Here is a 12,874-nt window from a genome sequence, read left to right as displayed (position 1 = left end):
TGTAATTTTTAGGAAACATCAAGAGGGCATGGGAATATGTTGTGGTAATGTTAAGTGGGACAGTGAGTCTGAGTTTCTCCGTAACTCCTTTTTGTCACCTGAATCCGCACTGTTACATCCCGCTGTTTCCGACATTTTTAGGCTGGGAATGTATTGGCTGTGGGACCCATACACAGTTCAGTTGTTACTGTTTTTTAGATTTATGTTTTTCATATATGGATTTATTTTTACTTTTTTAGGCTGATTCAGTGTGAAAATGAGGTAGGGAAATTGTTATTTATCACAGAAATCCCAGAGTTAATAGTGGAAGACCCCAGTGAAGCCAAAGAGAACCTCATTCTGCAAGAAACGTCCGTGATAGAGTCATTAGCTGCGGACGGGAACCCGGGGCTGAAGTCAGTGCTGTCTACGGGCCGGAGTGTAAGCAGCAGCTGTGACCCAGCAGAGAAGCCCATGGTCACCTTCAAAGAGAACATCAAGCCACGAGAAGTGAACAGAGACCAAGGAAGAAGCTTTCCTCCCAAAGAGGTGAGAAGGGACTGTAGCAAAGGAGTAACTGTAACTAAGAATGATGGAACGAAGGACAACAACCAGAGGAAAACAGAAACCAAGAAATGCACCTTAGAAAAGTTACAGGAAACAGGAAAGCAGAATGTGGCAGTGCAGGTAAGCTGTGTTTGAGCTGCGAAGCAGGTAGAGGAAGGCTCACACAGAAGGCGAGAGTTTGCATTTTGTTCCTAAAGCCTTGCGAACTGGCTGCTCTGGGAGCTTGAATGCATTCTCCAAAGGCTGCACAGTAAGGCCATGTCAGGGGCTATGGGAGATGCGAACTCCGTCACCTCTCAGGAATTGTAATGGGAGTGCAAAGAATCTCAACCTACTTTGACATTTTTGTCAATTCTCTTTAGTTGAGGTGGCTGGAAGTGACCCGGTGCAGAGCTGTCAGCTCCACAGAGAGTTACATTTCCTCTGGAAGGTGTAACTGTCGTTTGATAGTGCTGCCCTGGGAAACGTGGGGTCTTTCGTCGCCCACAGGACGAATGTTTTAAGGCTTACACACAGATTGTTGTTGTTGTTGTTGTTTTTGGTTTTTTCAGATCCACTATACAAAATAAATTTCATTTTTGGGAAAAGCTACAGCTCTTTTCCTTGACATTTATGCCTGTCCCTGCCAGCAGTAGCATCATATGATTTCAGTGTTGTTTGGCCTCATAAGAACTTGTCTCAGAGCGAGAGCCCAAGTCTCTTGCTAGGAAAAGATAAACACTGCTCGGTTATTTGTGACTGTTTTTTTTTTTTTAATACCTTTCCCAAGCGATACAGATGATTTCATATAAACAGAAAAGGGTCTTTACTCTGCTGCTTTATTAATACCACTGATGTTTGCATAAATACCTAAGTAGCCATTTGATTCATTAACACAGTTTGGCAAATGTATTTGCAGTAGGCAGAAAGAATCTTACATTTTTGCAGGCTGCTTGCAAATAAACAGTACTTGCAGTGCATTTCCCTTACAGGGTTTTTAAGGGGGAAAGAGAAATAAGAACATAATAATTCCATTTTAAGATTAATAGTAGGGGGAGAAGCAGAGAGAAAAACATGGTAAAAACTGAGAGGAGGCACAGAGAGAGAGAGAGAGAGGTGCTGGGGAAAGGCAAGGGGAAAAATCCAAAGAACTGTGAAGCCCAAGGACCAGTGTTTTCGGGATAAAGAGTTCAGCGTTTCCTGCCTGCTTGGCCCCCATTCTCTGCAGCTGCATCCCAAAAATGTCCAGGTGGAAAATAAAATCTCTTTTCCAGTTTCTCATCCCTTTTAGATCTGCCTGGTGACGATTACGGAAAGCCTGACAGTAGTCAGTGTATCACCAGCCTCTGTACCTCATCCTGAGTTCTCCATAAATGCTACCTGTTTTCCCTTGTTCTACTCACCTTCACTCGAGCAGTACACGTGGCGTCTGCTCCCCTCCGGCTCCATATGTGGGACCTTAGGCTGTTCCTTACTGCTGAAACTGGCCTTGTTTATTCAGAAGGGTGGTAGGGTTGCAGGGTGGAGGGTGGATGTCTGACTGGGACCCTTAAGGCTGCCCCAGGTGAAGTTAAACTGAGGGCCAGAGTGTCTCATCTGTGGGTTAGTGGTCACTATTAATCCATGATTCACGCGCATGGCTTAGTGAGTTAGAGCACGCCGGGTCCTGGGGCCCGTAGCACGTGGCTTTGGATCACAGGCGCGCTTTTTACATTATTGGCATCAGGTGCCTCATTGGTGAAGCATTTGAGTTCCCAGGTCTTTTCCATGCTTCGTACTTTTATGATTTTGTGAAAGCAGAATAATTATATAAGTAAAACTGAGCCATTGTATCTTTTATTGGCAATTAAGTAATTTGTTTTGATTTTCCCATCTTTTATTTAGGTGAAATTAAATATCTTCAACATATACTTTTTTTTTTTGACATGATGGTGTTTTAACACTTTTTTAGAGTGGGTGCTTCTTTTTGACACATTCGAGCTTCAGATTATTATAGATAGTTTTGCTTCTGGTTGGTCATAGGTAAAATCCCAGACAGAATTAAGAAAGACTCCGGTGTCTGAAGCCAGGAAAACACCTGTCACTCAAACCCCAAGTCAAGCAAGTAACTCCCAGTTCATCCCCATCCATCACCCTGGAGCCTTCCCCCCTCTTCCCAGCCGGCCAGGTAAATAATACATTCTGTCATTTTTTTTTTTTTTTTACTGAATTCAGTATGTGTAGGAGTTTCTGTTCACCCACTGAATAATTTTATACTCTGAGTGACATTGCTAAACCGTAATGTTAAAAGGTAGAAGAAAGTTCTCTTTTCCTGAATGTTTATGAAATCATTTTTGAGCCATTTCTCTTAGTCTATGTATAAGTGCAGGCTTGTTATTATGAAGAATTCTTGTCACTAAACATGACATCTAAAAAACTGCCTTTAGTGCACTCCAGTCACTTCAGTGCATGGAAGTAGCAGCCAATAGTCTATATTTAATTCTTGAAATCGGGTTAAAGATGGATACTTGACCAATCTTATGTGATGGTTGACCCCTGCCTTTTATAATTTATTAGAAGACCTCTTCTCCATCCCACCCCAAAATGACTTATTTTTGCCTTTCTTTTGCTATGTTTCCTTAGAACTAAAGCTGTATTACTCTCTTTTGAAGGGTTCCCGCCCCCAACGTATGTCATCCCCCCACCTGTGGCATTTTCTATGGGCTCAGGTTACACCTTCCCAGCTGGTGTTTCTGTCCCAGGAACCTTTCTTCAGCCTGCAGCTCACTCTCCAGCAGGAAACCAGGTGCAAGCTGGGAAACAGTCCCACATTCCTTACAGCCAGCAACGGCCCTCCGGACCAGGGCCAATGAACCAGGGACCTCAACAGCCACAGCCACAGCCACCTGCCCAGCAGCCCCTTACATCTCTACCAGCTCAGCCAGCAGCCCAGTCCACAAGCCAGCTGCAGGTTCAAGCTCTCGCTCAGCAACAGCAGTCCCCTGCAAAAGCTGTGCCAGCTTTGGGGAAGAGCCCTCCTCACCACTCTGGATTCCAGCAGGTAAGGTGCAGTCTCACACGCTGCCCGGCTGAGGAGAGGCGGGAGGGAGGCTGGGCGTGTTCAGTGCTGGGTTGACTAAGACTGCTGGTTAAGATGCAGCTGCTTCCCGCTTAGACTTATAATGGCTATGGGAATACTTGTCTCCTCTTTGCTGGTTAGGGAAGTTCAAGTGTTTCACTTTTGTAAAGGATAATAGATCTTAACTGCCATTCTTTGATGCTACTGCTTGTCAGCTTTATAGAAAACGATTTTCTGTAAATAATTTCTCCTTTTTGACAGCTAAACTAAAGAAAGGGAATAGAATCATAATCTTGATGAGATTGTTAAGTCTTCAGCCAGTCTTCAACATTGTCATCCCCACAGCACTTGAAGCAGCAGGGGAAGTGCGTGTGCACCGCACTCATGCTCATTTATTAAGGCTCATAACTAATGGGATTGAAAGAGAATATGAGTTTAGTGCCCTTAATCTGTTCCCAGAAAGCTCTGTGTATTGAAAAGCCTAAAGGGTAAAGGGAACTGCGTTGCCTAGAGCTCTGTTGGTGGCAAAGCCTCCAAGGCTCACTGATTCCTGGGCACTGAGTGTGAGTGACATTGCGTTTCATCCTCGTGTTGGTGACAGGCGTCTCTTTTTTAGTATCAACAGGCAGATGCCTCCAAACAGCTGTGGAATCCCCCTCAGGTTCAAGGCCCGTTAGGGAAAATCATGCCTGTGAAACAGCCCTACTACCTTCAAACCCAAGACCCCATAAAACTGTTTGAGCCGTCATTGCAACCTCCCGTAATGCAGCAGCAGCCTCTAGAGAAAAAGATGAAGCCTTTTCCCATGGAGCCATATAACCACAACCCCTCAGAGGTCAAGGTCCCAGAATTCTACTGGGACTCTTCGTACAGCATGGCCGACAACAGGGCTGTCATGGCGCAGCCAGCGAACGTGGACCGCAGGGGCAAGCGGTCCCCAGGAGCCTTCCGTCCAGAGCAGGACCCTGCGCCCGGGATGCCGTTCGAGGTGTGTGTCCTTTCCCGTCACCAGGCCCTCCGCAGATAGGTCTGGGCTGCGTGTCTTTTGACTCTCAAGTAGGTGTTTATAAAGGTCGCTCTGACCCATTAGGCTGCAGAGTGCTGCTGGGTGCGTGGCGCAGCGCTGGGTCTCCTGCACAGGTGCGCCCCGCGCCTGGTTTGGGGCAGCTGGAGAGTTCTGTTCCTGACTGTGAACTGTGATGCTGGTCTGGCAGAGAGACCGCGTGCAGAAGTCTCTAACACAGCGCGTTAGAGAATTCTGAGGCAAAGCTCCTCGCAGTCAGGCTGAATCATCTAAGGTTAAAAATAGGTTTGCTGCGTATTTGAGCAGGTTGCTTTCTGAGGGGAACCAAGTCAGCCAGTTATCTTTGATAGTGGAGCTGCCTTTTATTGCCCCTTTTATTCGTGAGAAACAGGTGTGTGTTTGTAACTTTCAAAAAAGCTGTTTCTCTGGTTTTTAGCACAAGGTGTGCTGATCACGTCGCTCCGCTGCATTGCTTTACTCACTGCCCACGTTGCCCTTTCCTGTCCTGCTCTGTGTTTGCCACTGTTCTGGCTGCTTTCTGTTGCCTTGGCCGTCCTCTGCCATTGTCCTTGTGTCGCTGTGCTTTGGGGTTTCAGAGCCTCTTCCTCTTTGCTTAATGCTGTCTCCCTATTCATCACTTCTTCCTCCTTGACTAAAGTTGCCTTCATCCCCCTAATCGTACTACTGCTCCTTTGTGCCTTTGTCTTACAGCGTCTCACTGTGATCCTTTCTGTCACTAGGACCCCAAGGGCTCCCCTCTGCTCCCTCCGGACCTGTTAAAGAGTCTGGCTGCCTTGGAGGAGGAGGAAGAGCTGATTTTTTCTAACCCTCCTGATCTTTACCCAGCTCTGCTGGGGCCTCTCGCCTCCCTTCCTGGACGAAGCCTCTTTGTATGTATTTGACGTGATTCTTCTTCTTGCTCTAACCCAGCTGCTTTTCTGAGATTCTGTAGTCCTTATAAAGGTGGTGTCTTCTTTCTAGGGCTTTCCTCCTTTACAGAATTTTAAAACTTACTTCCTGACTGCCCAGACTAACCTTCAAGTGTTGGTAGAATATGGCAGACCGTTTCCGACTCCATAGCTTCCCTAGACCTCAACCAGAGCTTTGGTATGCGTGTTCCCCAGAAAGCGCCCTGCAGGGCTGCTCACACACCCATGTGATGCTGGCTCACTAGCTCTCCTTTCAGGGGGCACTGCCGTCCGGATCCAGGAACTCCGGGTGTCACTGAATCTTGCTTAGGAACAGTGAGATTCTTCCTCATGTACTCAGAGTATGAAATGAAATAATGTTCTAGATGTTCTACTGAATAAAAAGATTCTAGAATGGTTTTACCAAACAGTATGTGGTTCTTTTCTGTTGGGTTAAACTCAGAGCCCTGATCTAAATTCAGAGCCAGATTCATAAACAGAATGAGTGAGAATGAAGAGGATTCTGTTTACAAACACCGGAGGACCGTCGATGAGTGAGCACAGAGGCAGATAACTAGAATGGCGGGAAATAAAGTCTGAGAATTGATTAGTGGTAGCTTTCTAAAATAGTCTTCTGTAACCCAGTCTGCCACCGTTTACATGTTTTGTTTTATGAAGGTAGAGGACTGTAAGAAAGATGTGAGTTTTTTTTCCCTCCTCCCTTCACACCATCTTAATAAATCATAAAACAAATCTGAATTCCACCTTTTTTGCTGTTTTTTCCCCATGTTAAACACAAGGGGGAAGAATACATTCATAAGATTAAAGTGCATTGATTTTAGTATTAGGAGAAGTAAAAGCTTAACGGCTCTCGTGACAGAAGCTGCTGTCCCTGGCACGTGAAGTTCCCTTAAAAAATTTTACTGAGTGAGTGGCCATAGACACCTCCCACCCCCACCCCCGCCCCCAAATTAGCAAAAATAAAAGCTCCCCTGGACACGCAAACGCCCGGGGACTGCGGGAAGCCCAGGTGCCACCTGTTGCCTCTGCGTTTCTTGCTGCTTTTCTTTCTTGCTACCTTTTTGCTGGGGGACCTGAGGGGCTGGGGGGTCGCCTGTCTGTCCACTGGTTTCCTGATCCCTCCGTCCCTGCCGTGCTTGCCCTTCGCTGGAAGTGAAGCTGATGGTAGAACAAGCCAGGGGTGGCAGGGGTGTGAGGGAAGTGGGGGCTTTTTAGTGGGGGGGGGGGTTCATGTTTTAAAAAAACCCTTGACTGTAGCCCTTCCTGTATTTAACATTGTTAATGATGTAATGTCACGTGTGACAGTGCCGTGCATGTAGCAGGTGTTAATAAATGCTTTGTGACCAACTATTCAGTAACAGTGAGCATCAGAGAGCCAGCTTTTTTTTTTTTTTAATCTAGTCACTTTCTTAGGGCTAAGGTTGACTTTAGCGACTATTTAATACATACCACAGGTAGAGCTGCTTAGAAACCCGTTGTCAAGTGGCTTTAAAGGCTTCCTTAAAGTCATTAATGTCAGTGTTTTAAAAATTTGTATAGAAAACAGTGCCAGACCAGTTCAGCATCTTGTTTTGAGAGTGTTTCGAACTGAACTGTTGACAAAGGGATCCGAGGTTCTTGCCTAGTGGACACTCAGAAGTGCCAGTTGCCAAGGTGTGTCTGCTTCCTGCCGGGGTCTCTGTGCAAGACTAGAGGCACCGATCACGGAGCGTTCTCCCTGGCGTGCCTGTGGCAGCTGGCACTTAGCTGGCGGCACGGTATTAACAGATTTGCATTTTCATCTTCAGAATTTTACATTGTACAGGAGAGGTGAGTACAAGTGTGCTTATTACATTGTGGTCCTTTACTTCGGTTGTATGGTGTCTTAAAATTAATATGAAGAAAATGGAAGGCATAATTTAACTACCTTTTTTTCCGGGACCGTGAAGAAATCCTTATTGGAGAAGCCCTCAGAGCTCATGTCACATTCATCCTCTTTTCTGTCCCTCACCGGATTCTCTCTCAATCAGGTGCGTAAACAGTGGGAAATCCTGCTTTGTGCTTTTATTGTGGGCTGGTGTTTTCTCTCCTGTTCTGTTGCAATGTGCTTGTTTTTCTCTTTTCTTTCTCTTCCGTATATTGGTATCTTCCAGGTATTTGATTTTATTCCCCGCCCTCCCACAGCCCTCTCCCTCTCTGATGAGGGTGTACTAGAAACTTGTGTGTTACAAGTGTGAACCCTTTAACTTCTCATTAATGTGAAAATCCTTGGGGGCTCTGTTGTTCAGCCCCAAAATTATTCCTACTTTTTAATCAGGGTGGTTTACATAGAGCAAAAGGGTGAGGGAGAGCAAAGGGGAAACGAATTAAATAGGAAAGCTGAAAGAAACAGAAATAAAAGCCTTTAAAAGTTTGTTTGCTAAGAAAAGCTGAGGATGTATCAAGCATCCATAAGCATGAACACTGCGTTTTCTTAAATCTCCTTCTTAGGAGTGAGTTTGTTAACTTGGTGGTTATTTTCTTTCAGGAAAGATACCCAAATAACAGTGTGTTCAACGAGGTGTATGGGAAAAGCCTCACCACTAGCTCCAAAGCGGAACCGCGCCCCTCGGCGGCCCCGCAGGAAGCGTCGCTGTACTCCCTGTTTGAAGGAACCCCGTGGTCGCCGTCACTCCCGGCCAGCTCAGGTGCCGCCCGGTCTCTGCGCCGTAGGCCGTGCGTCTCCCGTGCACGGACACTGATTAGGGGAGAGTGTGGTTTTGAGATTATAAGTATATTGGTGCTTTGGTGGGTTTTGTTCATTTGTATTTGGGGTTTTTTTGTTTGTTTTTAAAGTAATTTCTGAAAGAAAATAGAGGGGGAATGCCTGATGAGCTGGTTCACATAATAAATGCCACTAAAAAAGCTGCTCTGCATCCTCTGTTTAACTAGCGGAGTTGTGAAGGGAGAAAGATACGGGGTTTTACCTAGAGGGTTCCAGCTGTTTTTTAGTTTTATTTGTAGATAACTCGTTCTTTGCAGGAAAAGTTGGCACTTTTTAGAAAAAATTAATAGCAGTTCTTAAGGTTAGGCAGTTCTGTTCTGACAGAGAAGACGAGTACATACTTACCTGAAACAGGCATACCGAACCTGGCGCGCGCACTGGGAAACCTGTCTGCTGCTCTGTTTTAAGGCAAGGAGCGCGCCTTAGATGTGTGCAGTGAGACAGCACATCTGGCAGACTCCCTTTTGGGGCCTTCGTTTTGCCTTTCCCCCAAAGCCGTATGGTTATTTGTAGCAGAATTCAAGGGATCAGAACTACAGGAAACCTTCATTCTTGGGATGTCTGTGGAGCATCTTCCTCTAGTTAATGTACTGTATTGCTGTTCTTTAATAGACCATTCAACACCAGCCAGCCAATCTCCTCATTCCTCGAACCCAAGCAGCCTGCCGAGCTCCCCTCCAACACACAACCATAATTCTGTCCCGTTCTCCAATTTTGGACCCATTGGGACTCCAGATAACAGGGACAGGAGAACTGCAGATCGATGGAAAACTGATAAGCCAGGTGAGTCCGGGCTTCACTGCTTAGCGATCCTTCCCTGGCTTTGGGCATTTGACACTGGTAGCGCGTCATCTTGAGTTACTCTTACCTCTTTTCATTCCTAGCCATGGGGGGGTTTGGCATTGATTACCTCTCAGCAACGTCATCTTCTGAGAGCAGCTGGCATCAGGCCAGCACTCCGGGTGGCTCCTGGGCAGGCCATGGTCCCTCCATGGAGGATTCCTCTGCTGTGCTCATGGAAAGCTTAAAGGTGAGTGAGCCGGGGGCAAGAACTGCAGTCTCTGCTTCTGTTCACAGGGCTAGTCTCACTCCTGAGGCCCTTCGAACTGACTGATTCATGGCACTTCCCTTACCTTTACCTGCCTTATAAAATTCTTGAATAGGATTGCTTTTTTTTTTTTTTAATTTGTGAATTTGGTAGTGATGAAGCAGTATCTTTGGGACGGGCATGAAGTCTTTAGCTGGAGTCTAAGATTAAGAAAATTCTGACTCATCTTGGAATATTTTATTTAAGCCTTTTCTGAATAAGTAGAAGGAGGATATCTAATTTTAGACACGTGTTGTTTGCCTAAAACCTTTCTAGTAAATGCTCTGTGGTCTCACATGGAGCCGAGTTTTAGTTAAAAAAAAAAAAAAAAGACTTCGTTTGAAACAAAGAGACTTTCAGCTTTTCTGGTTTAAAATGATCTTCATGAGAACTGGTCAGTCTGGGAGACCTGGTCTACAACAACTTTTGCTCACAGCTGGATTTTTTTAGGGGTGGGAAATCTTGGGACATAAATGCCTTTGTGTTTGGCTGGGATTAAAAAGCAAATCCCTTTCAGACAACCAGGCACTTGACCTCTGCTGACAAGCTCTGGGCTGTTTTTCAGTCTATCTGGTCCAGCTCCATGATGCATCCTGGACCTTCCGCTCTGGAGCAGCTGTTAATGCAGCAGAAGCAGAAGCAGCAGCGGGGACACGGCACCATGAACCCTCCACACTGAGCCAAGGGGCAGCCCTGGGAACGAAGGCTCCATAAACCATGGCATGCTGGGCTTGCAGGACCGGCCCACGCAGTCCCCTGCAGGTGGCAGCCCTCTTTTCTGTTCCTTGCTGTTGAGAGGGTGTAAGCGTCCACCAGCCCGCTGAGTGTGCACGAAATGTCCGCAGTGCAACAAAAAGAAAAACCACCAGGAACTGTCCGTCCCCCGGGGCCTTGCGGAGGGGGAGGAGCTGCTGCTCGTCTCACTCAGTTACGTGACATCACTGCCTCTCCCCTTCTCCGTCGTGCATGTCCCCAGCCACACGGGCAGTGAAAGCTGAGAAGGGAAGGCAGATGGGAGAAGCCAGTGGGAACTTCTCAGTCCTTTTTTTCCTCTTTGGGGAATAAAATAGGAATCCATTAATGATTGCTTTGCTGACTGAGAATGTAGTTGAAATTACTCCTGAACATCTTTTATTATTGTTATTACTCTCAGTAGTGAAACATCACACTGAATTCTTCCATACACAGACGTGCTTCTAGTCAGTGTGTAGCAAGGAAAGCCCCGTGCGCTGCTCCTGTGCGAGGCTGGCGGTGACCGGAGGGGGAGACTGACCTCTTCCGCCAGTGGAGTGTTCCAGGAGGGAGAGGACAGAGGCCTCCACTTTCACCCAGAAGGTTCTGGTGGGCCCTCCTCTGGCCTGGAGACTCCAGCAGGAAGCGCCCTTCTCTCTGTCGGTGCTCGAGCCCCAGTGGAGGACGCAGCGTGGGTGGTGGTGCTGGGCTGGACTAGCTGACGACTGCTGTAGGATTTTAAATGAACGTTTTCGATTCCTGTACATTTTACGGTAGCATAGCAAGCCGTCTCACGGAAGGCAGGCTAGTCCACTCGCGGCCTGACACATTTTAGTAGGTAGAAGCTTTCAGTGTGGTTATTTTTCATTTGGTTGGTTTTTGTGCCCCCATCCTACCTACCGCCCACCTCCTGCTGTCCCTACCTCCATCCCCCTTTCTGCCCTGCGCTGTGTGCTGGTAATTGTGTTTACTCCTAATGTGTACAACATCTCGCCAGGGAGCAGCAGCACGGGGCCAGGAGGGGGGCCCAAAGACAGTCTGAGAGAAAGGAAGCAGCGGCGTCTGCTGAGCCTGCCGAGGGGCCGCCCGCCGCGGCCTCCCAGCCTCTGCCTCCAGAGTGAGACCCAGGGCAGCACGGACACGTGTGCGTCCCGCACAGAAGAAAGCGCAACGAAGCCCCTTCTGGAAAAGGCGAAAGAAAGGAAAATCAACTTTTATTTGATATTTATTAGAAGGAAAGAGGACTGAAAATGTTCTTGTGTAGAAACAGAAGGACAGCATTTCTGCTAGTTATTTCCTAGAAAAGTAATATTTTAAGGGGAAATGATGGAAACAATCTGATGAATGTCCAGTTGCTGTGCTAGTGGTAGGGTCTGTTTCCTGGGAGGTCTCTTGTGTACGTGTGCGTGTCCGTGTGCAGGTGTGCACGCCCAGCTGCCCCCCAGGGGAGGGGCGGGGTGTGTGCGTGTGTGGGGTTAGTGTGGGACCCCAGCTGGAGAACGGCTGCAGAGCCAAGCACATCCAGGAGCCCCGGGCGTCACTGGAGTCCGGGCAGCCCCAGCAGCGACAAGGGGCGAGGGGAACACTCACTGCTCTTGCTAGAGCGGTTGGAGTCCCGTGTGCTTACATGATTGCTCTTTTAGTTTGACGTGGTGTTTGGGTTTTTTGTTTTTGTTTTGTTTTTTGAAAGGTCTGAAAGGGTGAAGTCCCCCACCCAATGGCAATATGAAGCCCTCTGTGCTTCTCTCCAGCCCCTTCCCCGTGCCACTTCTCCCCCATTCCCTCCCTCCCGAGCCTCCTTCCCTGCCGCCTCTGCCCACGTTGTGTTTGAGCTCTGCATTCAGGCAGCTGCGACATTCCAGTGTTTGAACTGTCACCGGTTCTTGCACCCTCGACAGGCTGACCAGGTTCGTCGTCTCGCTCCCCGAAGTGCCCACATCCCACCCACAGCCCCGTTTCTGCATGAGGATTCGGTGTGTGGAATGCTCCCTGATGCTCGGGGCGGGAGCCCTCGCCCTGCCGCCTTCCGCGTGGAGCAGTGGGGAGGAGAGCAGGCTCTTCACCGGAAGCTGGTTTTGTGTAGTAAACTTTCTTCTGTGCTTTGTTTCTGTTTTTGTTTTTTGTTTTGTTTCGGTCTGTCTGTGCAAGCCCTGCAGCTGCTGAACTCGGCTTTGCCTTTAATTAAACCACGTTCTCCAACCAGCCCTGTGTATAGGTTGTTCTTCTGTCCTAAAAGAAAATCCAGCCAAACGAAAGCCTGAACTGCTCACGAGTCATCTAGGGGAAGCAAAGATGGTCAAGAATCAAACACGCTTCGGGGTTGTTTTTGCTTTTAGTCGCATTCTAAACCAGTATGCATGACTATGGAAAGGGGTGGGTAGAAACTGGCAAAATTCTTTTAATAAATAAATGGCTTATGCAGGGGGGCTAACCCAGCGTTTTTATCCCCTTTGTTGCTGTTAATAAGGCAACTCAGAGGTAGTAACTAGTGTTGCTAGCTTTGGGGCTGTGTTTCCTTTGAGTTGTGTCCCAAATTTCCAGCGGCAGCCCGCTGGGCCTTGGCGGTGCACCCAGAGCCAGTGGCACGGCCCGCCCGTCCGTGTTCAGCACGGCGACCAGCTGTCCTGTCGCCTGATGTTGACTGAGCCTGCACTTCACTTCCTAGCTCTGCTTTCCGCAAGCACCTACACACTTGACACACTGTTCACAATGCCTCGTGTGCTCTGTAAGAGAAAGGGGGAGTGCGGCCACGTCTTTGAAGGTCTAGTATTTAATG

General features: G+C 47.7%; 1 protein-coding gene across 4 annotated transcripts in view; it reads left to right on the top strand.

Annotated features, from left to right (window-relative positions):
• Positions 1-12,300, top strand: part of SMG7 (SMG7 nonsense mediated mRNA decay factor) — a 75,732-nt gene extending 63,432 nt beyond the window's left edge. For 3 of the 4 annotated variants that reach the window (XM_032463558.1, XM_032463556.1, XM_032463557.1), the window contains 10 exons: positions 240-528; positions 2,548-2,692; positions 3,177-3,565; positions 4,200-4,571; positions 5,348-5,497; positions 7,465-7,545; positions 8,043-8,202; positions 8,892-9,062; positions 9,164-9,309; positions 9,932-12,300. In XM_032463558.1, the coding sequence (XP_032319449.1) occupies positions 240-528; positions 2,548-2,692; positions 3,177-3,565; positions 4,200-4,571; positions 5,348-5,497; positions 7,465-7,545; positions 8,043-8,202; positions 8,892-9,062; positions 9,164-9,309; positions 9,932-10,045 (2,017 nt within the window). In that variant the 3' untranslated portion in view covers positions 10,046-12,300. The remainder of the gene's footprint in view (positions 1-239; positions 529-2,547; positions 2,693-3,176; positions 3,566-4,199; positions 4,572-5,347; positions 5,498-7,464; positions 7,546-8,042; positions 8,203-8,891; positions 9,063-9,163; positions 9,310-9,931) is intronic. The other variant, XM_032463559.1, reaches the window with a different exon arrangement.
• The last annotated feature ends 574 nt before the right edge of the window (positions 12,301-12,874 follow it).

Source organism: Camelus ferus, chromosome 21, assembly GCF_009834535.1.
Source record: "Camelus ferus isolate YT-003-E chromosome 21, BCGSAC_Cfer_1.0, whole genome shotgun sequence".
NCBI classification, from domain to species: Eukaryota; Metazoa; Chordata; class Mammalia; order Artiodactyla; family Camelidae; genus Camelus; species Camelus ferus.
The sequence above is the reverse complement of the archived record's forward strand: the minus strand, read 5'-3'. Positions and strand labels throughout refer to the sequence as shown.